General features: G+C 46.4%; 1 protein-coding gene across 1 annotated transcript; it reads right to left on the reverse strand.

Annotated features, from left to right (window-relative positions):
• Positions 1–436: 436 nt before the first annotated feature.
• LOC125634864 (uncharacterized) lies at positions 437–23998 on the reverse strand. The gene is made up of 5 exons (XM_048846204.2): positions 23848–23998; positions 17875–17942; positions 17050–17176; positions 6824–6937; positions 437–6470 (listed from the first exon to the last, which is right to left on the reverse strand). Exons 2-5 carry the CDS (start codon positions 17896–17898, stop codon positions 5200–5202), a joined length of 1536 nt encoding a protein of 511 aa, XP_048702161.1. The 5' UTR covers positions 17899–17942; positions 23848–23998; the 3' UTR covers positions 437–5199.
• Positions 23999–25940: the final 1942 nt, after the last annotated feature.

Consider the following 25940-nt stretch of genomic DNA (forward strand, 5'->3'; position numbering starts at 1 on the left):
GGCCTGTAGTTCCCAGGATCCTCCTTCTTCCCTTTTTTAAAGATTGGCACTACATTAGCCTTTTTCCAGTCATCCGGGACTTCCCCCGTTCGCCACAAGTTTTCAAAGATAATGGCCAATGGCTCTGCAATCACAGCCGCCAATTCCTTTAGCACTCTCGGATGCAACTCGTCCGGCCCCATGGACTTGTGCACGTCCAGCTTTTCTAAATAGTCCCGAACCACCTCTTTCTCCACAGAGGGCTGGCCATCTATTCCCCATGTTGTGATGCCCAGCGCAGCAGTCTGGGAGCTGACCTTGTTAGTGAAGACAGAGGCAAAAAAAGCATTGAGTACATTAGCTTTTTCCACATCCTCTGTCACTAGGTTGCCTCCCTCATTCATTAAGGGGCCCACACTTTCCTTGGCTTTCTTCTTGTTGCCAACATACCTGAAGAAACCCTTCTTGTTACTCTTGACATCTCTCGCTAGCTGCAGCTCCAGGTGCGATTTGGCCCTCCTGATTTCATTCCTCCATGCCCAAGCAATATTTTTATACTCTTCCCTGGTCATATGTCCAACCTTCCACTTCTTGTAAGCTTCTTTTTTATGTTTAAGATCCGCTAGGATTTCACCGTTAAGCCAAGCTGGTCGCCTGCCATATTTACTATTCTTTCGACACATCGGGATGGTTTGTCCCTGTAACCTCAACAGGGATTCCTTGAAATACAGCCAGCTCTCCTGAACTCCTTTCCCCTTCATAGAATCATAGAATATAAGGGTTGGAAGGGACCCCAGAAGGTCATCTAGTCCAACCCCCTGCTCGAAGCAGGACCAATTCCCAGTTAAATCATCCCAGCCAGGGCTTTGTCAAGCCTGACCTTAAAAACCTCTAAGGAAGGAGATTCTACCACCTCCCTAGGTAACGCATTCCAGTGTTTCACCACCCTCTTAATGAAAAAGTTTGAGTGAAAAACTTCATGATAGTCCCCCAGGGGATCCTACCCATCCGTTCCCTGAGGGAGTCGAAGTCTGCTTTTCTGAAGTCCAGGGTCCATATCCTGCTGCTTACCTTTCTTCCCTGTGTCAGGATCCTGAACTCAACCATCTCATGGTCACTGCCTCCCAGATTCCCATCCACTTTTGTTTCCCCTACTAATTCTTCCCGGTTTGTGAGCAGCAGGCCAAGAAAAGCTCCCCCCCAGTTGGCTCCTCTAGCACTTGCACCAGGAAATTGTCCCCTACATTTTCCAAAAACTTCCTGGATTGTCTATGCACCGCTGTATTGCTCTCCCAGCAGATATCAGGAAAATTAAAGTCACCCATGAGAACCAGGGCATGCGATCTGGTAGCTTCTACGAGCTGCCGGAAGAAAGCCTCATCCACCTCATCCCCCTGGTCCGGTGGTCTATAGCAGACTCCCACCACTACATCACTCTTGTTGCTCACACTTCTAAACTTAATCCAGAGAAATTTCTGCAGTTTCGTACCGGAGCTCTGAGCAGTCATACTGCTCCCTTACATACAGTGCTACTCCCCCACCTTTTCTGCCCTGCCTGTCCTTCCTGAACAGGTTATAACCATCCATGACAGTACTCCAGTCATGTGAGTTATCCCACCAAGTCTCTGTTATTCCAATCACGTCATAATTCCTTGACATCACCAGGACCTCCAGTTCTCCCTGCTTGTTTCCAAGGCTTTGTGCATTTGTATATAAGCACTTGAGATAACCTGCTGATCGCCCCTCATTCTCAGTATGAGGCAGGAGCCCTCCCCTCACAGACATTCCTGCCTGTGCTTCCTCCCGGTATCCCGCTTTCCCACTTACCTCAGGGCTTTGGTCTCCTTCCCCCGGTGAACCTAGTTTAAAGCCCTCCTCACTAGGTTAGCCAGCCTGCTCGCAAAGATGCTCTTCCCTCTGTTCGTAAGGTGGAGCCCATCTCTGCCCAACACTCCTCCTTCATGGAAGACCATCCCATGGTCAAAGAATCCAAAGCCTTCTCTCCGACACCACCTGCGTAGCCATTTGTTAACTTCCACGATTCAACGGTCCCTACCCAGGCCTTTTCCTTCCACGGGGAGGATGGACGAGAACACCACTTGCGCCTCAAACTCCTTTATCCTTCTTCCCAGAGCCACGTCTGGGGAAATCTGCTTCACTACTGAGCCTTATTATTTACAAAAGTTCTAGCATCATAGTAATGTGGAAACAAACAAACAAAAACCCAGCCAACCTTCCCATCTGCAAACAATCCCATCTCAGTAGGAAAAGTCCTACAACAGGTTGGTGGTGATTGGACATCTAACATAGTGAATGCCAGTGAAAATGAGGTAGGATTAGAGTCTAAAATAGGGAAAGAAGTCAAAAATTACTTAGACAAGTTAGATGTCTTCATATCACCAGGGCCTGATGTCATGCATCCTAGAATACTCAAGGAACTGACTGGGGAGATATCTGAGCCATTAGCAATTGTCTTTGAAAAGTCATGGAACACGGGAGACATTCCAGAAGACTGGAAAAGGGCAAATATAGTTCCCATCTATAAAAAGGGAAATAAGGACAACCCGGGGAATTACAGACCAGTCAGCTTAACTTCTATACCTGGAAAGATGATAGAGCAAATAATTAAGAAATCAATTTGAAAACACGTAGAAGATAATGAGGTGATAAGTAACCATCAGCATGGATTTGTCAAGAACAAATTGTGTCAAACCAAGCTGATAGCTTTCTTTGACAGGGTAACAAGCCTTGTGGAAAGGGAGGTAGCAGTAGATGTGGTATATCTTGACTTTAGTAAGGCTTTTGATCCTGTATCGCATGACCTTCTCATAAACAAACTAGGGAAATACAACCTCGATGGAGCTACTATAAGGTGGGTGCATAAGGTTGGAAAATCGTTCCCAGAGAGTAGTTATCAGTAGTTCACAGTTATGCTGGAATTGCATAACAAGTGTGGTCCCCCAGGGATCGGTTCAATAGCTTCATCAATTATTTAGATAATGGCATAGAGAGTACACTTATAAAGTTTGCGGATAATACCAAACTGGGAGGGCTTGCACGTGCTTTGGAAGAACTAGATTATAATTCAAAATGATCTGGACAAACTGGAGAAATGGTCTGAAGTAAATAGGATGAAATTCAATAAAGACAAATACAGAGTACTCCACTTAGGAAGGAACAATCAGTTGTACACATACAAAATGGGAAATGACTGCCTAGGAAGGAGTACTGTGGAAAGGGATCTGGGGGTCATAGTGGATCACAAGCTAAATATGATTCAACAGTGTAACACTGTTGCAAAAAAAGCAAACATTATTCTGGGATGTAGTAGCAGGGGTATTGTAAGCAAGACATGAGAAGTAATTCTTCCTTCTACTCTGTGCTGATTAGGCCTCAACTGGAGTATTGTGTCCAGTTCTGGGCACCACGTTTCAGGAAAGATGTGGACAAACTGGAGAAAGTCCAGAGAAGAGCAACAAAAATGATTAAAGGTCTAGAAAACATGATCTATGATGGAAGATTGAAAAAAATGGGTTTGTTTAGTCTGGAGAAGAGAAGACTGAGAGGGGACATGATAACAGTTTTCAAGTACATAAAAGGTTGTTACAAGGAGGAGGGAGAAAAATTGTTCTTCTTAACCTCTGAGGACAGGGCAAGAAGCAATGGGTTTAAATTGCAGCAAGGGTGGTTTAGGTTGGATATTGGGAAAAACTTCCTAACTGTCAGAGTGGTTAAGCACTGGAATAAACTGCCTAGGGAGGTTATGGAATCTCCATCATTGGGGATTTTTAAGAGCAGATTGGACAAACACCTGTCAGGGATGGTCTAGATAATACTTAGTCCTGCCTTGAGTGCAGGGGACTGGACCAGATGACCTCTCAAGGTCCCTTCCAGTTCTATGATTCTAACATGCTTTGCCAACAATTGGAAACTGGGATTTAAACAACAAATGATCTCACTGTGTTTGAGAGCCATTCAAATTCCCCTTCCAGCTCTGTGACACTTTCATCTCAGGCCCTAAATTACTGTTTTGGGATCAAAGAAAACAAAATGTGATCCCCAAGCAGAGGGCTGAGAACCCTGAATCATATGACACATTAAGTAGAAGAGGTGCAGAAGATAAATTCTACATGGCTCAAACAATGGAAATGTTGATGGGCTAATCTGGAAGGTCGGACTCCCTCTAACTCACCACTTCTTCAGGTATCACAGAAGCTGAAAAAACACTTCCCCCCATCCCTACTCCTTGTCTTTGTTATATTTAAATATATTTAAAATGAGAAAAATGGTATAAAGCCCAACTGCTGTTCAGCACAAACCAGTGCAATGTGAGAAAACCTGGGAATGAGACAATTTGTCCCTGGTGGGGAACCTGGTGACTAACAATCACTTTGCAGTGGGAGGAAAGGTATAAATGTGATGTTCTTAATTTGGTTAGACTAGGAGAAGTGATGGAGGTTGTGTCAGATTGTGAGGAATTTGCTACATTACCCTGACTGTTATACATAGGTTATTTTCTTTACTGAAAAAATAGTTGTGGTTTTACATCAGGATCACTAACTTAATTTAGCTAACTCCATGGAAAACCTAGTGGAGTCAAAGCGCAGGTAGATTTAACCTCCATGTACCTGGTAGAGGTCATTCCTGGTTCCCCCACCTGGGGCTGATGGACATTCATGTTGGAGGAAAACACACTTCCATGACACAGGACAAAGGAGTTGATTAAAAATACTGTGGGATTCACCAGGGCCGGATTTCCAATTAGGCACAGTAGGAGTATACCTAGGGGCTCCAGTGTTCTAGGGGCGCCTTACCTCTCTAAAACTGTGTGCAACATGAAGGTCAACTGTAGGCAGGGTGGGCACTGAAGATGCTGTGCCTAGAAGTGTGTAAGATGTAAATCCAGCCCTGGGATTCACTCCAAGAAAGGGTGAGCTGCAAAAGGGAAAAGCAGACAACTCAGCCGGGGGAGCTGAGATACCACAGTGTCACAAATGCTGCCTTAAAACTCACTATGTGGGAATTAGCAAAAGGAAAACAAAAATCTTTCCTCAGCCATATACAAGGGTTTTAAAGTGTTTATCTCCCTTGCAGCTTCTCTGATTATAAAAAAGGGCTGAGTTCTGATAGAAGAATTTCCCACACTGTATGGATGCTCTGATGTGTAATAAGGTTCGAGCTCTGAGCAAAGGTTTTCCTGCACTCACAGCATCCATACAGTCATTCTTGAATATGACTTCTCCGATGTCTACTAAGGTGTGAGTTCCGAGCGAAGGTTTTCCCGCACTCACAGCATTCATAGGGTTTCTCCCCTGTGTGGATCCTCCTGTGTGTAATAAGGTTTGAGCTCCAAGCAAAGGTTTTCCCACACTCACAGCATTCATAGGGTTTCTCCCCTGTGTGGATCCTCTGATGTTCAGTAAGGGTTGAGCACTGAGGGAAGGTTTTCCCACACTCACAGCATTCATAGGGTTTCTCCCCTGTGTGGATTCTCTGATGTCTTATAAGGTCTGCAGACAGAGTGAAGGTTTTCCCACACTCACAGCATTCATAGGGTTTCTCCCCTCTGTGGATCCTCTGATGTGTAACAAGAGTGGAACGCCAAGCAAAGGTTTTCCCGCACTCACAGCATTCATAGGGTTTCTCCCCGGTGTGGATCCTCTGATGTTCAATAAGGGTTGAGGGCTTAGTGAAGGTTTTCTGGCACTCACAGCATTCATAGGGTTTCTCCCCTGTGTGGATTCTCTGATGTTTAATAAGGGTTGAGCTATTAGTGAAGGTTTTCCCACATTCACAGCAGGGTTTCTCCCCTGTGTGGATCTTCTGATGTCTAGTAAGGTTTGAGTTCCAAGCAAAGGTTTTCCCGCACTCACAGCATACATAGGGTTTCTCCCCCGTGTGGCTCCTCTGATGTGTAATAAGGTTTGAGCTCTGTGTGAAGGTTTTCCCACACTGACAGCATTTATAAGGTTTCTCCCCTGTGTGGATTCTCTGATGGTTAATAAAGACTGAGCTCCGAGCGAAGGTTTTCCCACACTCACAGCATTTGTAGGGTTTCTCCCCCCTGTGGCTCCTCTGATGTTTAATAAAGTGTGAGCTTTGAGTGAAGGTTTTCCCGCACTCACAGCATTCATAGGGTTGTTCTCCTGCATGGAGTCTCAGATGTCTAATAAGGCTTGAGCGCCTACTGAGCTTTTTCCCACACTCAACGCATGTGTTATTTCTCTCTCCCATCAGGATTCTCTGCTGGGCCGTGGTTTCCTTGAGGCCTTTGTGAGTTCCCCGATAATTAACAGATTTACCAACTTTCTGCCTTGGCTGGTTTCCCTGCCACTTCTCTGGCCTGTACTGACTCTCAAAGGCTTTTCCCTGCTCACAGCTCCTGGACACACTCCCCTTGCATCTTTGCAATAATACCCCATGTGATTCCCCTTGCTCATCATCTTCCTGCTGAAGATTCTGCTCCATGGTCTTACTCACAATCCCATCACCTGCTGGGACAGAGAAAGAAAAACTGAAGAAACAGGAATGGAAAAGGCGAGAACAAACCAAGAAAACAGTTGGAGAAGGAAAAAAAATTAGACACTGAATTTCCCCAAACTCTTCCCCAAAGGGGCGAGAGGAGGTGATCAGTTCTGCAACCAGACCTCATCCAAACACTTAGGGGGAAGGGAGCTACTGCCAAGAGTTAGGATGGGTAGGAAGCCATGAACAGTATCTGCCCTGAGGATATGACACCCCTGGGGGCAATCTTGAACTCAGAGAGCTCACAAGGTTTTTGTTGGTAATCCAGCTGGTTCCTTCAGGCAATGACAGATTCTGAGTTGGTTTAATGATCCCGCACCTGTGCAGCTGCCTCTCAGGATTTCTCTTTCCTCTGAGCCCTGGAGATCTGGGGCCCTCGGCTCTTCCCCTCGTTCCAGCTGGGAGATGACATCAGATTTGGAAACTGGAAACCCTGCTCAGAGGAAAGACGACCAGTGAGATCAGTGAATTTATGGGACATTTGTCACACACCAAAAAAGTTCTTTTAACTCCAGCCCATTTTAAAGCAGTAGAATCCTGGAGCCAGCTCTCCAGGTGCTCAAAGGTGCAGGACACTCTTCTCATGAGGGATTTAACTGTGCCCATGTCTACTAGGAACACACGCAGCCAGATACTGATGATCAAAGGGGCTCCTAAAACCTAGAGCAGGCAATTCCATGTCCCAGCAAACGAAGACTCCAGTCAGAGAGGAAGTCCACCTGGAACTGCTTCTTACTTACAGAGAGAGGCCCAAAGATGCTGCAGGAGTGGGAAAGGCATGAGGCCTGACAGCTGAGGGGGGACACTCAGAGACGAGGAAGGGCACAGAAAGGCAGCTGATAATCACTATGATAGTGATAGCCCTGATAATCACTATGACCCCCATAATCCTTCCTCTAACTGCTCTCACCCTTCCCCACCTCCTGGGACCTGAGGAGCAACCACTCCTTGTGTTCCCTCCTTCCCTCCCATTGCCCACAACCCTCCTTGCTACCAGTCCTCCCAAATTCTCTGATATAGTACCTAGCTATAAAAAGGGAATAAGGACAGCCCTGGGAATTATAGACCAGTCAGTTTAATTTTGGTAACCGGAAAGAAAATGGACCAAATAATTTAAAAAATCAGTTTCTAAGCATCTTGAAGAAAATCAGGTGAGATGTAACTGTCAACATGGATTTGTCAAGAAGAAATCAGATCAAACCAACCTAATATCCTTTGACAGGGTAAAAAGTAGAGCCATGCATGGATACAAAAAGGTGTATCCGCATCCAATCCTGCAGATTGGATATCCACGGATACAAAGCGGATACCCATGGATTTGCAGGGCTCTAGTAACAAGCTTTTTGGATGTGGGGAAGCAGTAGTTGTTATATAACTTGACATCTGATACTGTCTCACATGACCTTCTCTTAAGCAAACTAGGGAAATATAGACTAGATGACCCTACAATAAGATGGATGCACAACTGGTTGGAAAACCATAGTCAGAGAGTAGATGTCAATAGTTCACAGCCAAGGTGGAACGGCATATTGAGTGGGGCCCCTCAGATCTCTGCTGGGTCGTCTATTCAGCCATTTTAATCCGGCCCTCGAGCTCCAGCTTCGGCACTCCAGCCAGGGAGCTGGGTCAGGGGCCACTCCACGCGGCTCCCAGATGGAGCAGCATGGCCCTCTCTGGTGCTCCAGCTGGGGAGCAGGGTCTGTGACAGGTTAGGTCACAGAAACTCCCTCAAGACTGTCACTAGATGTGCTGGAATACCAATGAGAGCAAACCCCCCTGCTAGAGAAGGCTTCCCTCCACTCCCATCTTGCTGAGTTAGACACTCCAGTCAGCTACAGCACAAAGAGGTTGGGTCACGCCCCCCTGCAGTGCACAGAAACTAAGATTCACTTAGTCCAGGGGTTTCTCAGTTAACAGGGACTTTCCCAGCACCCAGTATTCAGTCTTTCTGGGAGCCTAAACCCCAAATGAATCTGTTCTACTCCGTATAAAGCTTATACAGGGTAAACTCATAAATTGTCCACCCTCTATAACACTGATAGAAGATATGCCCTCCTAGGTATTAATTCATAGAATCATAGAATATCAGAGTTGGAAGGGACCTCTGGAGGTCATCTAGTCCAACCCACTACCCAGAGCAGGACCAATCCCCAACTAAATCATCCCAGCCAGGGCTTTGTCAAGCCTGACCTTAAAAACTTTTAAGGAAGGGGATTCCACCACCTCCCTAGGTAACGCATTCCAGTGTTTCACCACCCTCCTAGTGAAAAAGTTTTTCCTAATATCCAACCTAAACCTCCCCCACTGCAACTTGAGACCATTACTCCTTGTCCTGTCATCTGCTATCACTGAGAATAGTCTAGAGCCATCCTCTTTGGATCCACCTTTCAGGTAGTTAAAAGCAGCTATCAAATCCCCCCTCATTCTTTTCTTCCGTAGACTAAACAATCCCAGTTCCCTCAGCCTCTCCTCGTAAGTCATGTGTTCCAGACCCCTAATCATTTTTGTTGACCTTCGCTGGACTCTCTCCAATTTATCCACATCCTTCTTGTAGTGTGGGCCCCAAAACTGGACACAGTACTCCAGATGAGGCCTCATCAATGTCGAATAGAGGGGGACGATCACGTCCCTCGATCTGCTGGCAATGCCCCTACTTATACACCCCAAAATGCCATTGGCCTTCTTAGCAACAAGGGCACACTGCTGACTCATATCCAGCTTCTCGTCCACTGTCACCCCTAGGTCCTTCTCTGCAGAACTGCTGCCTAGCCATTCGGTCCCTAGTCTGTAGCGGTGCATTGGATTCTTCCGTCCTAAGTGCAGGACTCTGCACTTGTCCTTGTTGAACCTCATCAGATTTCTTTTGGCCCAATCCTCCAATTTGTCTAGGGCCCTCTGTATCGTATCCCTTCCCTCCAGCGTATCTACCACTCCTCCCGGTTTAGTGTCATCCACAAACTTGCTGAGGGTGCAATCCACACCATCCTCCAGATCATTAATGAAGATATTGAACAAAACCGGCCCCAGGACCGACCCTTGGGGCACTCTACTAGATACCGGCTGACAACTAGACATGGACCCATTGATCACTACCAACAATCTAGCCAACTTTCTACCCACCTTGTAGTGCATCCATCCAGCCCATACTTCCTTAACTTGCTGACAAGAATACTGTGGGAGACCGTGTCAAAAGCTTTGCTAAAGTCAAGGAATAACACGTCCACTGCTTTCCCTTCATCCACAGAACCAGTTATCTCATCATAGAAGGCAATTAGATTAGTCAGGCATGACTTGACCTTGGTGAATCCATGCTGACTGTTCCTGATCACTTTCCTCTCGTGTAAGTGCTTCAGGATTGATTCCTTGAGGACCTGCTCCATGAGTTTTCCGGGGACTGAGGTGAGGCTGACTGGCCTGTAGTTCCCAGGATCCTCCTTCTTCCCTTTTTTAAAGATGGCCACTACATTAGCCTTTTTCCAGTCGTCTGGGACTTCCCCTGATTGCCATGAGTTTTCAAAGATAATGGCCAATGGCTCTGCAATCACAGCCGCCAATTCCTTTAGCACTCTCGGATGCAGCGCATCCGGCCCCATGGACTTGTGCACGTCCAGCTTTTCTAAATAGTCCCGAACCACTTCTTTCTCCACAGAGGGCTGGCCATCTCTTCCCCATGTTGTGATGCCCAGCGCAGCAGTCTGGGAGCTGACCTTGTTCATGAAGACAGAGGCAAAAAAAGCATTGAGTACATTAGCTTTTTCCACATCCTCTGTCACTACTTGCCTCCCTCATTCAGTAAGGGGCCCATACTTTCCTTGGCTTTCTTCTTGTTGCCAACATACCTGAAGAAACCCTTCTTGTTACTCTTAAGATCTCTTGCTAGCTGCAGCTCCAGGTGCGATTTGGCCCTCCTGATTTCATTCCTTCATGCCCGAGCAACATTTTTATAGTCTTCCCTGGTCATTTGTCCAATCTTCCACTTCTTGTAAGCTTCTTTTTTGTGTTTAAGATCAGCAAGGATTTCACTGTGAAGCCAAGCTGGTCGCCTGCCATATTTACTATTCTTTCTACACATCGGGATGGTTTGTCCCTGTAACCTCAATAAGGATTCTTTAAAATACAGCCAGCTCTCCTGGACTCCTTTCCCCCTCATGTTATTCTCCCAGGGGATCCTGTCCATCAGTTCCCTGAGGTTGTCAAAGTCTGCTTTCCTGAAGTCCAGGGTCTGTATTCTGCTGCTTACCTTTCTTGAATTGACTTGAATTGAATTGACTTGAATTGTAGAAAGGGAGATTTAGGTTAGACATTAGTAAAAACTTTCAAACTGTCAGGGTAGTTAAACACTGGAACAAATTACCTAGGATGGTTGTGGAATCTCCATCACTGAAGGTTTTTAAGAACAGTTTGGAAAAACACCAGTAGAAGGTGGTCTAGATAATACTTAGTACTTACTTTGGGCTGTGAAATGGTTTTATAGGGTCTTAGATGACTCTCGCCTTTATACAGGCTCTCCTGGCTCTGCCCCCTTTAGTGTATGTCTACATTACACCAAGGAGCAAGACTTTCAGCCAGTGATGCTCGTGCTAGCTCATTAAAAATAGCTCTGTAGACATTGCAACTCAGGCCTGAGCTCAGGCTCCCAAGCCCACCCCGGTTTGCGAGAGCGAGCTCCAGCCCAATCTGCAACATCTACACAGTTATATATAGCCCTCCAGCACAAGTCTGGGGACCCAGGCTGGGAGGATCTCTCCCAAAGGCAATGTAGACATACCCATATTGTGCTCCTTCCTAGGCTTTGCTTTTTGCAAGCGTGATCCCCATGCTCCACCACTCTTGAGACAGGCCATTCTGGAGGTAACACCCCTTTGTGTTATGACGGCACTTCAGTGAGTCCCAGTGATTTCAGACTCCTCATAAACACTGTCTCTTTTGGGGTGCTGCAGCCAGTAGGTATTTGCAGCAACACAACAGAGCCTTTTCAGAACAAGACGGCACTGCTTAGGCAACTGGAACACAGGATTTACAGATCCCTTGGTCACTCTGGGAAAGCAAACCTGAACTCTACATTCATTTTGGCAGAGTAATCTGCCTGGTTTTTCCAAAGCCTTCTTGATTTCATCTCTCTCTCTCTGTCTCCTACTCTCAGTCTTTTTGCCCTGAATAGCAGCAAACTTAAAGCCCAGTCTGTTTGTACCCTAGCTCCTGCATCCCAAAGTGCAGTGCAGTTGTGTTCCCATGTTCTGCTTCCCTTGGACCCAGTCATTACACGTTAACCTCCAGTCTTTGAGACTTCCATTATCCAGTGTGCTTCATTCACATGTGGACAGTTCTTGATAGTGTATTCATGTAGATGGAGGCAGGCCTATGTTACTTCAACAGCAATTACGTCCCCATCCCAGAAGACCCCAATTATGTCCCCCACCCTTCACACCCAGTGACTAACAAAGAAAACTGAGGGGAAGCTGACCTGTGCATATTTTTCATTAAAAAAACCCTACTAAATAAATCCCCCATTCTCTAGAGGGAGACAAGGTCCAAGAAAAGGGCTAAGATAATGAATCAAAAAATCACAGAAACACATGGGTAGAAAGGACCTCAAGATGTCAGCTAGTCCATCCTCCAGCCCTGAAGCATGACCAAGTATACATAGACCATGGCTGACAGGTATTTTCTATCACTTGCTTAAAAACCTCCAGTGATGGGATTCTACAACCTCTCTGGTAAACTATTCTAGTACTTATCTACCTTTATAGTTGGAAAGTTTTTCCTAATATCCAATCTAAACATTCCTTGCTGCAGATCAAGCCAATTACTTCTTTCCTACCCCAGGGCATATGGAGAACAATTGATCACCATCCATTCAGTAGCCACAGAGTGTGGCCACCAACTCCTGCTGGTGGCCTCTCTGACAATTTTTCCTAAAATACTTAATTAACTTTAGGATAAACAAATAAATATACACATATACATGTCCAAATCATTGTAATTTATTTATGTAGGGTTTTTTTGCAGACTCAATAATAAAAATAATGTACAGTTGTCTCTATTCTTTACTGGACCTAGACAGAATACAAACACAAATAAGGTGTTTTGCATGTTCTTGTCTTTTTTGTTGTTGTTTCTTTTGCTTTTTTGGTTGCCTTTAAAAAAAAAAAAGACTTGCTAGCTAGTAAGTGTGCTGCTGTGAAAAGTGGCATTTGTATATTTGTTAATATCACTTTTCACAGCAGACTTACTACCAAGCTGGGAGGCTGTGAAAAGTGATATTAACAAACATATAAATATCACTTTTCACAGCAGAATTACTCAGCCCTGGCAAGCTGGGAGACAAAGTAAGCCCTTGATGGGGAACAGAAGAAAGGCCATACTGGGTCAGACCAAAGGTCCATCCAGCCCAGTATCCTGTCTTCTGACAGTGACCAATGCCAGGTACTTCAGAGGGAATGAACAGCTAATTATCAAATGATCCGTCCCGTCGTCTGCTCCCAGCTTCTGGCAAACAGAGGACAGGGACACCATCACTGTCCATCCTGGTTAATAGCCATTGATAGACCTATCCTCCATGAATTTATCTCATTTTTTTTTTGAACCCTGTTATAGTCTTGGCCTTCGCAACATCCTGTGGCAAATAGTTCCACAGGTTGACTGTGTGTTGTGTCAAGAAATATTTCCTTTTGTTTGTTTTAAACCCGTTGGCTGTTAATTTCATTTGGTGACCCCTAGTTCTTGTGTTATGAGGAATAAATAACATTTCCTTATTTACTGTCTCCAAACCCGTGATTTTATAGACCTCTATCATATCCCCCCCTTAGTCATTTCTTTTCCAAGATGAAAAGTCCCAGTCTTCTTAATCTTGCCTCATACGAAAGTTGTTCCATATTCCTAATGATTTTTGTTGCCCTTCTCTGTAACTTTTCCAATTCCAATATATCTTTTTTGAGATCGGATGAACAGTTCTGCATGCAGTATTCAAGATGTGGGCATCCCATGGATTTATATGAGGCAATACGATATTTTCTATCTTATTATCTATCCCTTTCCTAATGATTCCCAACATATTGTTAGCTTTTTTGACTCCTACTATACATTGAGTGGATGTTTTCAGAGAACTATCCACAATGACTCCAAAATCTCTTTCTTGAGTGGTAACAGTTAATTTAGACCACATCATTTTGTATGTGTAGTTGGGATTATGATTTAAAATGTGCATTACTTTGCATTTGCCATTTTGTCACCCAGTCTTGTGAGATCCCTTGGTAGCTCTTCACAGTCAGCTTTGGACTTTATTATCTTCAATAATTTTGTATCATCTGTAAACCATCTAGTCCTGGTAACTTATTAATGTTGAAATAATTAATTTGTTCCAAAACCTCCTCTACTGACACCAACATGGGACATTTTCTCCGATTTGCCAGCTGCAAAGAATGGCTCGGGTGGAGGAAAGTCCCTCAAATTCTCGTCAGTGAAGACGGATGCAAAGGATTCATTTAGCTGCTCTGCAATGGCCTTGGCTTCCTTGAGTGTTCGTTTAGCATCTCAGTCACCCAGTGGCCCCACTGATGGTTTGGCAGGGTTCCTGCTTCTGATGTGCTTTAAAAAAATGGTGTTAGTTTTTGTGACTTTTGCTAGTTGCTCTTCAAATTCTTTTTTTGGCCTGCCTAATTATACTTTTTACACTTGACTTCTCAAAGTTTATGCTCCTTTCTATTTTCCTCAGTAGGGTTTGACTTCCAATTTTTAAAGGATGCCTTTTTGCCTCTACCTGCCTTATTTACTCTGTTCTTTAGCCATGATGGCATTTTTTTAATCCTCTTACTGTTTCCCTGCCCCCCGCCCAATTTGGTGTACACATTTATTTTGAGCCTCTATTATAGTGTTTTTAAAAAGTTTCCATGCAGCTTGCAGGCATTTCATTTTTGTGAGTGCTCCTTTTAATTTCCATGTGTCTAGCTTTCTCACTTTCGTGTAGTTCCCCTTTCTGAAGTTAAATGCTACTGTCGTGGGCTTCTTTGGTATTTTCCCCCTCACAAGCATGTTAAATTTAATTACATTATGGTCTCTATTACCAAGTGATTCAGCTGTATTCACCTTGTGGACCAGATCCTGTGCACCTCTTAGGACTAAATCAAGAATTGCCTCTCCCCTTGTGGGTTCCAGGACTAGCTGCTCCAATAAGCAGTCATTACTGATGTCTAAAAGCTTTCTCTCTGCATCCTGTCCTGAGGTGACATACCCAGTTAATATGGGGATAGTTGAAATTCCCAATTATTATTGTGTTCTATTTTTATAGCCTCTCTAATCTCACTGAACATTTCATAATCACTGTCACCATCCTGGCCACATGGTCAGTAGTATATTCCTACTGTTATACTCTTATTATTCAAGCATGGAATTTCTATCAGAGATTCTATGGCACAGTTTGATTCATTTAACATTTTTTACTATGACAGGTTTCAGAGTAGCAGCCATGCCACAAGTACTCCTTTGATTTTTTTACTATATTTGATTCTATGTTTTCTTTCATATATAGTGCCACTCCCCCACCATCACAACCTACTCTGTCATTTCTTGATATTACCATGTCCTACTGATTATCATTCCACCAAGTTTCTGTGATGCCTATTATATCAATATCCTTATTTAAAACCAGACAGTCAAGTTCACCCATCTTAGTATTTAGCCTTCTTGCGTTTCTATACAAAAACTTATAAAATTTGTCAATATTTGTCTGTGATGTGATGTAATTGAATAGGACTCTTTCATTTGACCGTTTCTCTTCAGCTACTACCTCTCCTCTTTACTAGGATATAGAGAATTCCCATGAAAAGATCCTCTCCTAAGGGATTGCTCTGTCCAAACCATATGTTCCTCTACACCTAGTTGCCTTTCCCCCAGCACTTAGTTTAAAATCTCCTCTATGAACTTTTTAATTTGACATGCCAGAAGTCTGTTTCCATTTTGGTTTAGGTGGAGTCCATCCTTCCTGTACAGGCTCCTCCTTTCTGAAAAGACTTCCCAGTTTCTAATAAACCTAAAGCCCTCGTCACTACTATCATCAAATGACGAGTCTAAGGGATTGAAATTTACATGTGCAGCAAGATTACACCCACAGGGTTTCCAGCAATCTGCTGTCACAGTAATTGGTTGGCATAAGAGGACATGCTATGGCCATTGAACCTGAGCTACACCATGCATCTGAGTCTGAGCCCTATCATTGACAACTGTCAAACAATGTGTGTTGTGTATTATTCTTATATTCTGTAGGAGTTTCTCTTGGAAGTTTTGCCCTGTTACCAACATTTCTGTATTAAGAACAATATTTTAAAGTGCTCTCAAATCTACACAGAGATATTGGACTCGTCGCTAATTAAGAGTTTTGCCAGCATAGATCTGCTGGTCAGTGGTGTGAAAAATCACATCCCCACCTGACACGGCTTGCCGGCAAAAGTGCAAAAAAGTCTATTAAAAAGAAATCAAGGAAATTAAATACCCATAAACAACATTAAAGCAGAGTTAAGGTTGCCCAGTGCTGCCACATGCCTTTCCAAGCATGTGGTTGGTGGCAAAAGTTAAAACCTCTGAAAAACAGGAAATGAAGGACTAAACTACACACCACCCCTGCAATGCAACCTTAACTCTGCTCCTACTCCCTAACCCTGGAGCTAGCAAATATCACTGGGAATAGGTCAGTAAGGATGGTGCAAAGATTAACAAATTACCCAAGGAAGTGGCAAATTTTCCATCTCGTGAAGTCTTCAAGTCAGGACAGGATGCCTTTCTGGAAGATGTTTTCATCAAACACAAGGTATTCGGCTCACTACAATGGTAACTGGATGAAACTCCATGGCCTGTATTACACAGGAGGTCAGACTAGATGACCTAACAGTCTCTCCTGGCCTTAAAATCTATTGATCAATAATCAGTGGAAGGAAGGACTAAGAACATGCCATTGTTTGTGTTGTGTTCTACAAATCTGAATACAAGCATTTATCCGCATGCACTCCAGCTGTGTGCACTGTGTCACTAGTGGCTTTACATGAACAGCAGAGGGATTAGTTGGAGCAGCTTGGCAGAGCTGTGACTGTGATATGAAGAGAGGTGCATGTGAAACTTGAAGGAACAGGTATTCCTCATTTCAGTGCTGAGTGTTGTAGATAGCATCAATAAAGGTGCACAAGGGTGTGTTCTTGCCACAAGGGTTGTCAGCTGTCTGGTGACATACATGCTAGTGGTCTCTAGGGCTCAGTAAGTGGTAAGTGAAGGCAGTGACTCAGAAGGAATCCTCACTGCAAAGGTAAAGGGGTGGTGACATTATGAAAGTCAGAGATGGACCGTGTGCAGTAGGCTCAGTGTTTGAGTGCAGGCCAAGGATAGGTAGCTTCTGATCCCAAAGTGTTCTGTAGTGGGGAGGGTAGAATGCTAGTCTATGTGTCATTGGCCTGTTGGGGTGTTGCTGAAACAGGGCAGAGTTGAGGTTGCACTGTGGGGTGTTGTGAACCTTAATTCTTCATTTCCCCTTCTAATAACCGAGGGGATAGGAATCCTTACCCAACGAGGTGACATTCTCATAGTTCTCCTGCATGACGTCTCTGTAGAGGGCTCTCTGAGCAGGGTCCAGCAGAGCCCACTCTTCTTTGGTGAAATACACAGCCACCTCCTTGAAAGTCACCAGCCCCTGAAAGAACAAGAGCCCCCCACTCAGTACCTGCTGCCCAGTGACAACCCCATCATTCACAGGGCAGGAGAGCCAATCACATGGAAGCTCTTGGAGGCAGGCAGGCAGCAGAGTCCCACCCCCACCCCATCAGAGCAGCCAGGAAGCATCAAGGTGAAGGGAAAAAGAGAGCCCCTCTCCCATTCTAGCAGACAGAGATGGCAGGGGTCTTCACATTCATCACTCACCTACTAGCCAGAGGCTGTTTCAGGTGATGGAGCCTCCAGCAGGACAGAGACAACTCCCTGGTGGCAATCCCAACACCCTCCCCATTGCCAGCAGCCGGATGGGAGGGGATGGGGTGTCTTTCCTAGGCCTCACTGTTGGGTGCCCCTTCATATCTTATAGCATCCTCTAGCTGGTAGGTTCAGGCTCCAGATCTTGGAGTTTCCCCAGACCAGTCCAGCAGGGTTGTTTCCTGTTCCACAAGTTAGGGAATTTCCACAAGCCCCCTGGGCCTGTTGCTAGGATCCAGGCCCTACAGTAAACAAATCCCAGCAGGGTTGTCACACCCTGTCCTCCTCCCCTTCTGCACACTCTGTTTCCTGCCCCTTCCTCCCTCCAGACCACCACCCCCTCCAGAAGTGCCCAACTCCTATGTATTTACTGCCTTTCTCCCACCAATAGGAACTCACCAGCAACTCCCTGATAATCCCTACCTGAACTGTCTCCATGGCAACCATTTCCCTTCCACGTCCTCCAGAAGGATGGGATGTTATGCTGCAGCCTGTCAGGGCAATTGGGGACATGTCAGAATAGTAATGTCACATCACAATTCCCCCCAGACTGATGTTCTAGACTCTGTCAAGCAAATAACACAATTAGTAATAACACAATTCAATTCAAAACACAATTCAAAATAGGAGTGTGTGGGGGGGTCTTTAACTACCCAGACACCTGTTAGAAAAGGAATTCAACCAAACACAAAGTGTCCAATAAGTTCTTGGAATGTGTTGAGGACACCTGTTTGCTTCAGAAGATGGAAGTAGTAAACAGGCGGATGGGCAGGAGTTAGTTAGGAAACCGCAGGTGGAAAGCAATATGGGCGAAAGTGTTCAAGAAATGATGATTTCATGATTCTAAGAGAAGGAAGGCGTTAGAGCAGGAAAATAAGGACAATGGATTAAAATTCAAAATGACAAACTGGAGAAATGGTCTGAAGTAAATAGGCTGAAATTCAATAAGTACAAATACAGAGTACTCCACTTAGGAAGGAACAATCTGTTGCACACATACAAAATGGGAAATGGCTGCCTAGGATAGCAGTACTGTGGAAAGGGATCTGAGGGTCAGAGTGTTGAGTGTTTATATTGTTCCAGCAGATTTTTCTTAAACAAACAGGTCCACTATGGCTTTTCCAAATTACTGCAATTAATATAGATCCATTATTTCTTTTCCACGATTTTCCAAGTCTTGTCCGCAACTCAGCTGCAATTATTTGAAGATCATACTGCAATTCAGGTAGGGTCTTAATTAATATTAACCAAGAGGAGGAAGAAACAGAAACCACAACAGGGAAAGAACAGGTTAAAAAAATATTTAGATAAATTAGATGTATTAAAGTCAGCGAGACCTGATGAAATTCATCTTAGGGTACTTAAGGTATTAGCTGAAGCAATCTCAGAACCATTCACAATTATCTTTGAGAACTCCTGAAAGACAGTGAGGTCCCAGAAGACTGGAGAAGGGCAAACATAGTACCTATCTTTAAAAAGGGGAACAAAGAAGACTAGGGAATAAAGACCAGTCAAGCCTCACGTAGGTATCTGGAATGAACAAATTATTAAACAATTAATTTCTAAGCACATAGACTCAGAGGACAGTAAGATTATAAGTTATAGCCAGCATGGATTTTCAAAAACAAATCATGCCAAGTCAATCTAATTTCCTGCTTTTACGGGGTACTGGTCTTATGGATCTGGGAGACAATGTAGACAGGATATATCTTGATTTTAGTCAGGCTTTTGAGACAGGCCTCCATGATATTCTCATAGCGAACTAAGGAAATGTGGTGTACATGAAAGTACTATAAAATAGATGCAAATTTTGTTGAAAGGCTATACTCAAACAGTAATCATTAGTGGTTCACTGTCCAACTGGGAGGATGTATATAAGGCAGTCTACGGGGGCCAGTCCTGGATCTGATACTGTTCAATATTTTCAGTTATTACTTGGAAAAACAGACTGGAGATCATGGTTTCTAAATATGCAGATAATACAAGCTGTGGGGGGGTCGCAAGCATGTTGGAAGACAGGATTAAAATTCAATATAACATTTACAAACTGGAGAAGTGGGCTGAATGAAAAGATGAAATTCAGTACAGACAAGTGCAAAGTATTAGACTTAGGGAAGGAAAACTCAATGCACAACTACAAAGTGGGGAATAACTGGCTAGGGAGTAGTACTACTGAAAATGATCAGGGATTATAATGAATCACAAATTGGAGCAGAGTCAATTATGTGATTCGATTGTGAAAAAACCTAACTAAGCACTGGAATAGATTAGCAACAGAGGTGGTGGAATCCTCATCATTGGTTGTTTTTAAGAACAGGATGGACAACACCTCAGTGCTGAGGTCTGGACTAGATGACCTCTCAAGGTCCATTCCAGCCCTACATTTCTACAATTCTATGCTGGGGAAATGTTTGGTCACTTTATTATAGCATTGACCCAGCCCCTCCTACCAGGACTAAACCACTAAGTCATTTTGAAACCCTCCCAGTAACAAAGTCTGGGAACCAAATGGGAGAGAAGAGCAGAACAAAAGGAGTGACTTTGGGGGATTTCCCCTGACATCATCCCCAGGGCAGCACATCTCACTGCAAGGGGAACAGGGACTGGCTTTTCCTCTTCCTGCACCTCACCTTGCTCACAGGAAAGCGAATCTGCCCAGGAATGTTGCAATAAGTGTGTTTGGGCAGGCTAGAGATCTGGGAATCTCTCCCCCGAATTATTTCTCCCCCTGCCCCTTTAGGTCTCACTCTCTTTTTTCTCCTTGCGTTCCCCTTCCCCCTTCTGACAGTCAGACATTCCTGGGTGTTGGCTCTCCTATGGCTGGATCAGTTCCTGCAATTACTATGGGGAGGAGAGATGTGGGGTGAAGAGGGGCTGTTTGTGCAGAGTCACTTTCATGCCTATCCCAAGCACGTTCCCTGAGGTCTCTATCAATCACCTGGAGTCTCTGGTTCAGATGTTGGTGTGGGCAGAGCCTAGGGTTGACCTATGGGTAGGGCCGTACCAAATTGACAGACATGATAAACACGTCACAGACCGTGAAATCTGGTCTCACCCCCTGAAATCTGGTCTTTTGTGTGCTTTTACCCTATACCATACAGATTTCACGGGGGAGACCCGTGTTTCTCAAATTGGGGGTCCTAACCAAAAAGGGAGTTGCAGTGGGGGTTGCACGGTTATTTTAGAGGGGTTGCGGTATTGTCACTGTTACGCACACAACTGCTGCGAATTACACCTGAGGGGACACGCACACAACTGCTGCGAATTACACCTGAGGGGACACGCACACAAATGCTGCGAATTATACCTGAGAGGACATGCACAGTTTGAATCTAGGCTGAGGCTCATAAAGTCCACAACTGCAGAGTTCCCAAAAGACACTAAGTTTATTACGCTCGAGCGTGGTGCCCCCCTGCTAGCCAGGAGGGGACCCCGAATACAGATTATACAAAGGTTATATACTTTTTAGCAAAGCATGTTGCCCTTGTGCATCGGAAACCTTAGCCAATAAACAAACCCTTTTCTTATCTACCACCTATCCCTGCTTGGTGTATTCCTCCTGCTAAACCAGTATGTTAATTACACAGCATGGTCCTAAAGCCACGCATCAGTAACTTTTATTATCAGGCTGGGAGGCCTCACATCAAAGGCCAGGAGATAGGGAGTTAGGGACTGACAAAAAAACAAACAAACAGATACTGGGAGTCAAGGCAGGCTGGAGACAAGGAGGAGGATTTTCACAGGAATGCAGTATCTAAGGAACACGACTCCTGGTGCATGATGTGCTTGTTTTTAGACAATGGTGGGCCTCAAACCAAAATGGAGTCACATGTGCTAACTTTTCCTTAACATCACCCTTACTTCTGGCTGGAAAGTAACAGATGTTGGCCAGGCACCCAGCTCTGAAGGCAGTGTCCCGCCAGCAGCAGCACAGAAGTACGGGTGGCAATACCATACCATGCCATGCCATCCTTACTTCTGCGCTGCTGCTGGCAGTGGCTCTGCCTACGCAGCTGGGCTTTCGGCCAGTAGCTGCTGCTCTCCAGCTGCCAAGCTCTGAAGGCAGCGCCGCCACCAGCAGCAGAGCAGAAATAAGGGTAGCAGTACCACAACCTCCACCCTACAATAACCTTGTGACCCCCCCCCCCACAACTTCTTTTTCGGTCAGGACCCCTACAATTACAACACTGTGAAATTTCAGATTTCAATAGCTGAAATCATTAAATTTACAATTTTTAAAATCCTTGGACCGTGAATTTGGTAGAGCCCTACCTATGAGACTAATTGCAGCTGGAGAAAGTCCTCACCTTGGCTGGGCACAGAGGAAGCTTTACTCACAGTCACTCCCCAGCCCAGATCCCACCAGGGAACAGGAGCTGCTCAGCCTAGGCTCCCAGATCACAATAGAGGCAGCAGTGTCTGACCCAGGAAGCTCAACCCTAATATCCTGAGCAGAGAAAGAGAGAGAGAGAAACTGAGTATCTTTCCCCCCTTTAGCAATAACTGAAACCCACTCCCCACAGGGACAGATCTTATTTGCTCCCACATTAATTTGGAGTCACTCCTTGTCCTTCCCTACAGTGACTCTGGATTAACACTGGTCTCAGTGAGACCAGAAACATGGCTCAGTAGGGATGAGGCCAGAATCCTTTTAAACAGATCACTGCAGAAGGGGGTTATAACCTCCTTCCACCCTCCCTCACTCCTCATAGTCTGAGGATTCACAGCAACAGTTTTCCCTCTAAAACCTGCTGTTGCTGCACTTTTGAAAGGCGGGAGGGAAGCAAAATCTGTGATGGTTTCATATCAACATTTGATAACTTTCTATCCATTTATCAGGAGCCCTTGCCAGCCATTCACACAGGTGTAAGTAGCCCAGGATGATGCTTCTTTAACAGGAGAATGGACAGCATGAAGGAGCCAAAATTTTTAAGACATTTCCAGGCCCTGTGACTGGAAAATAATGGCTACCATAGACCCACCCCGAGCAGTGCTACAGGAAGCAATCCCTCATGGGAACCATTCATCATGGGGTTTTCTGGGGGGTACTACTGGTGACTCTGGTGAGGGGAAAGTGAGGGGTTAACACAGTAGCATGGAGATTCTCAGCTACTCTGGGCACTGCCTGGGGCAGCAAGGAGCCCATCACAGAGTGAACCCCTCATCCTGTGCCCTCTGTGGAAAAGAAGAGGATCAGCCAAGTCACTTTCATCAGCCAACTTTTTAATGGAGATAAAGGGGGAAAGAAATGAGTCTCAAACAAGAGGGGAAAGTTGACCATTTAGTCCCATGCAACCGCCAGGATAGAGAATGGCTCAAGGCAACAAATTCCCTCTACAAATGGATAAGTTGCCGCAACTCAACACGGGAATACCACAGCACTTTTTAACGGACATTTGATAAATACACGGGGAAAAAGGGAAAATCTGATGCAGTTGCAATTGCCGTTCAGTCATTACAAAGAGAAGGGTGGAAATGTGGAGAATTTTGGATGAGTTTTCACAAGCGAGAGAGAGGGAAGTGGGAAAATGTGAGGGCTGGGGGGTTTTCTACCAGTAGGGTCCCTAGCCAGTAAAAAAAAGGGGTAAACCTGAGTGACTGTCACAGCATTATTAGATGGAGAGAAAAGGGGTGAAATGCCCGCCAGGATTTTCTCTCCTTGTGCAGAACCTGAGCCCAGGCGGAAGCTGGAGGGGATTGCCAGTTATTGTGGGATCGCTAGCAGGACAGAGGAACTAGCCTTGGAGAACATTTCACATCAGGGGCCAGTCACTACAGAGGAGGCGGTGGGCAACATGTTAGACCCTCGTAAGCTCCTTGCCTAGAGACAAGCTCAAGGTCCCCCACACCTCAGGCATATATCACCTCCCCCACCCGCCACCAGGCGGGGAAACGAGCGGCCGCCAATCAGGGAGCGGGGCCGGTGCACTGATGAGCGTGCTACCCCTCGCTGTGGGGGGAGGGATAGCCCAGTGGTTTGAGCATTGGCCTACTAAACCCAGGGTAGTACGTTCAATCCTTGAGGGGGCCATTGAGGGATCTGGGGCAAAAATTGGGGATTGGTCCTGCTTTGAGCAGGGGGTTGGACTAGATGACCTCCTGAGGTCCCTTCCAACCCTGATAGTCTATGACCCCTAGAGAGAAAACTACGTTTCCCAGCGTGCCCCGGGAGAGAGGCAGGGCACATGGGCCACTTCCGCTTCCTGCGCTGGGGACAACGTCACTTCTAGCCAGATGAGCATCAGGGACTACACCTCCCACCCTGCCCCGCGGGCGTTTCCGTCCTCTCGGGGCAGCCTTGGGGTCAACCTGACCCCCGCACCCGCCCCATCAAATTGTGATTCCCTTCCCCACCCACCCGTCTCGTAGTAATCCTGCCCCCACCCGTCTCTGTACCTGCGTCCGCCTGTGAGCCGGTGTCTGTGCCGAGGCCGCGAGAACGCCTCGCTGCTCCGAACCCGGAGGCAGGTTCGGCTTCGCTGACTCAGCCTGCACCGTGCCTTGCGTCAGCGGCTTGGCTGGCACTGAGGGTGGGCGCACCCTTGGCGCATGCTCAGTGGCATCTGCTGAAGCTGCTGCCCGTACTCTGCCCTGACTGGCATTAAGGGGGCGTGGGCAGAGTCTGGGCAGGGGGCGGAAGCTGACTGTGCAGGAGTGTAAAGCAGCAGGCACTACATCTCCCATCATGCATTGCTTCACTTTTCCCTCCCCACCCACCCTGCTTCTCCTTGCTGGGCCAGCCTCAACCCTGATTTTGTGGCCCCAGAATTTCACACGCCCCCAAGCACCCCTCATAGAGGTTGTAGGTGTGGTGCCCCCAGGGGCTGGGGTCAGGGGTAGATGGGAGGATTGGAGGGTGGGGTACCCTGGGGGGCTCCCTGCAGACTTGGGGAACTATAAAGAAGGGGAAGGTGACCGTGCTCATGTTCCCAGACGACCAGAGAGACAGGGTGGGTGAGGTAATATCTGTTATTGAACCAGCTTCTGTTGCTGAGAGAGACAAATTTTCCAGCTTACACAGAGCTCCTCTTGAGGTCTGGGAAAGGTACGCAGAGCATCACAGCTAAATACAGTGTGGAATCCTCTGCCCAGAAGACCAGACATTCCAGTACTGCTGGGAATTGCATGGTCCCAACCCCAGTGCCTAACCCAGAGGTGGCTGTATCTTAGCGCCAGGCCACCAGGGGTCACTGCCCCAAAGGCCACTACCCAACCTGACCACCAGGGGTCACTTCAGTGATGGGGGAGGGATACATGCAGGGCATGCCCTCATCTGGCCACCAGGGGTCACTACTCCAATAGGGAGATACACAAAGGGCATTGCCCCACATGGCCACCAAGAGACCCTGCTCCCATTTGTAAGATACATTAATGGCACTGTCTTGTCTGGCCACCAGGGGGCACTGCCAGAATGGTGGTGATGGACAGGGGGGGTTCACACAGGCCACTGTCCTAACTGGTCACCAGAGGTCACACAGCACACATTGTCTGAGCTGGGCACCAGGGGTCACTGCCGCAATGGTGGTGGGAATATAAATAGGGCACTGCCACACCTGGCCACGGGGGGCGGGAGGGGATGGGTCACTGCTCTAATTGGTGGCACTAGACATAGGGCAGTGCCCCAGCTGGCCAGCAGGGGTCACTGCTTCAGTGTGTGTGGGAGGGAATAACCAGAGGGCATTGCCTCACTTAGCCACCAGGGGTCACTGTACATATAGAGAGAGAGACACACACACAGAGGGCCCACCTAGTTAGCAGGAGTCACTGCCCGAGTTGTGGGATATACACAGGCTACTACCCTGTGTGGATACCAGGGATCACTGCCTCCCCTCCCCATGTGTGTGTGCAGGGGAGGCTGGGTGATACACACAGGGCACTGCATCAGGGGAGGGCTACACACAGGGTATTGGATCAGGGTCTGGTCCCAGCCAGGCTGGTGTCTGTGGTCAGACCAGGGTCAGAGGAAGGGGTAGGTAGGAGGGAGTGCTCCCCTGTGGTGCTGCCCTGTGGCTCCCCTCCTATGACCAGCTTCGTTGGCCCCAGACCGGGGCAGCACCAGAGAGGGCATTGGTCTTTTCAGTTCCTGCTGCTCAGGAGTTTCCCAATCTGAGGACTCCGGGGATGATTTATTGCTCTCATCTCCCCTGGCCGTTAATGTCCACCCTCAGCTGCTCCACGGTGCAGGCTTTCTGCCCTGCATTTACTCTCCAGATACCTTAATGGGACCCATCACCCTGGTACCTGGGAGCAGCCATCTCCTCCCTCAGCTTTTCAGGCCTAAAACTCTCTAGGCCCCTCTCACAATGTACAATCCTTTTGCACATTCATCCCACTAACTCACTGGGCCAGCACCCAGAGCATGTCCGGGGAGAGGTGGAGATGACACCTGTTCAGCTTCAGCCATGCAGTCCAGTTGGGATAGAGGAGATCCAGCCACACCCTTCCTAGCCCACCTGTGAGCTGCTTGTAGGAGGAGGAGCCTCTCTGCA

Source organism: Caretta caretta, chromosome 3 (genome assembly GCF_965140235.1).
Source record: "Caretta caretta isolate rCarCar2 chromosome 3, rCarCar1.hap1, whole genome shotgun sequence".
Taxonomy (NCBI): Eukaryota; Metazoa; Chordata; order Testudines; family Cheloniidae; genus Caretta; species Caretta caretta.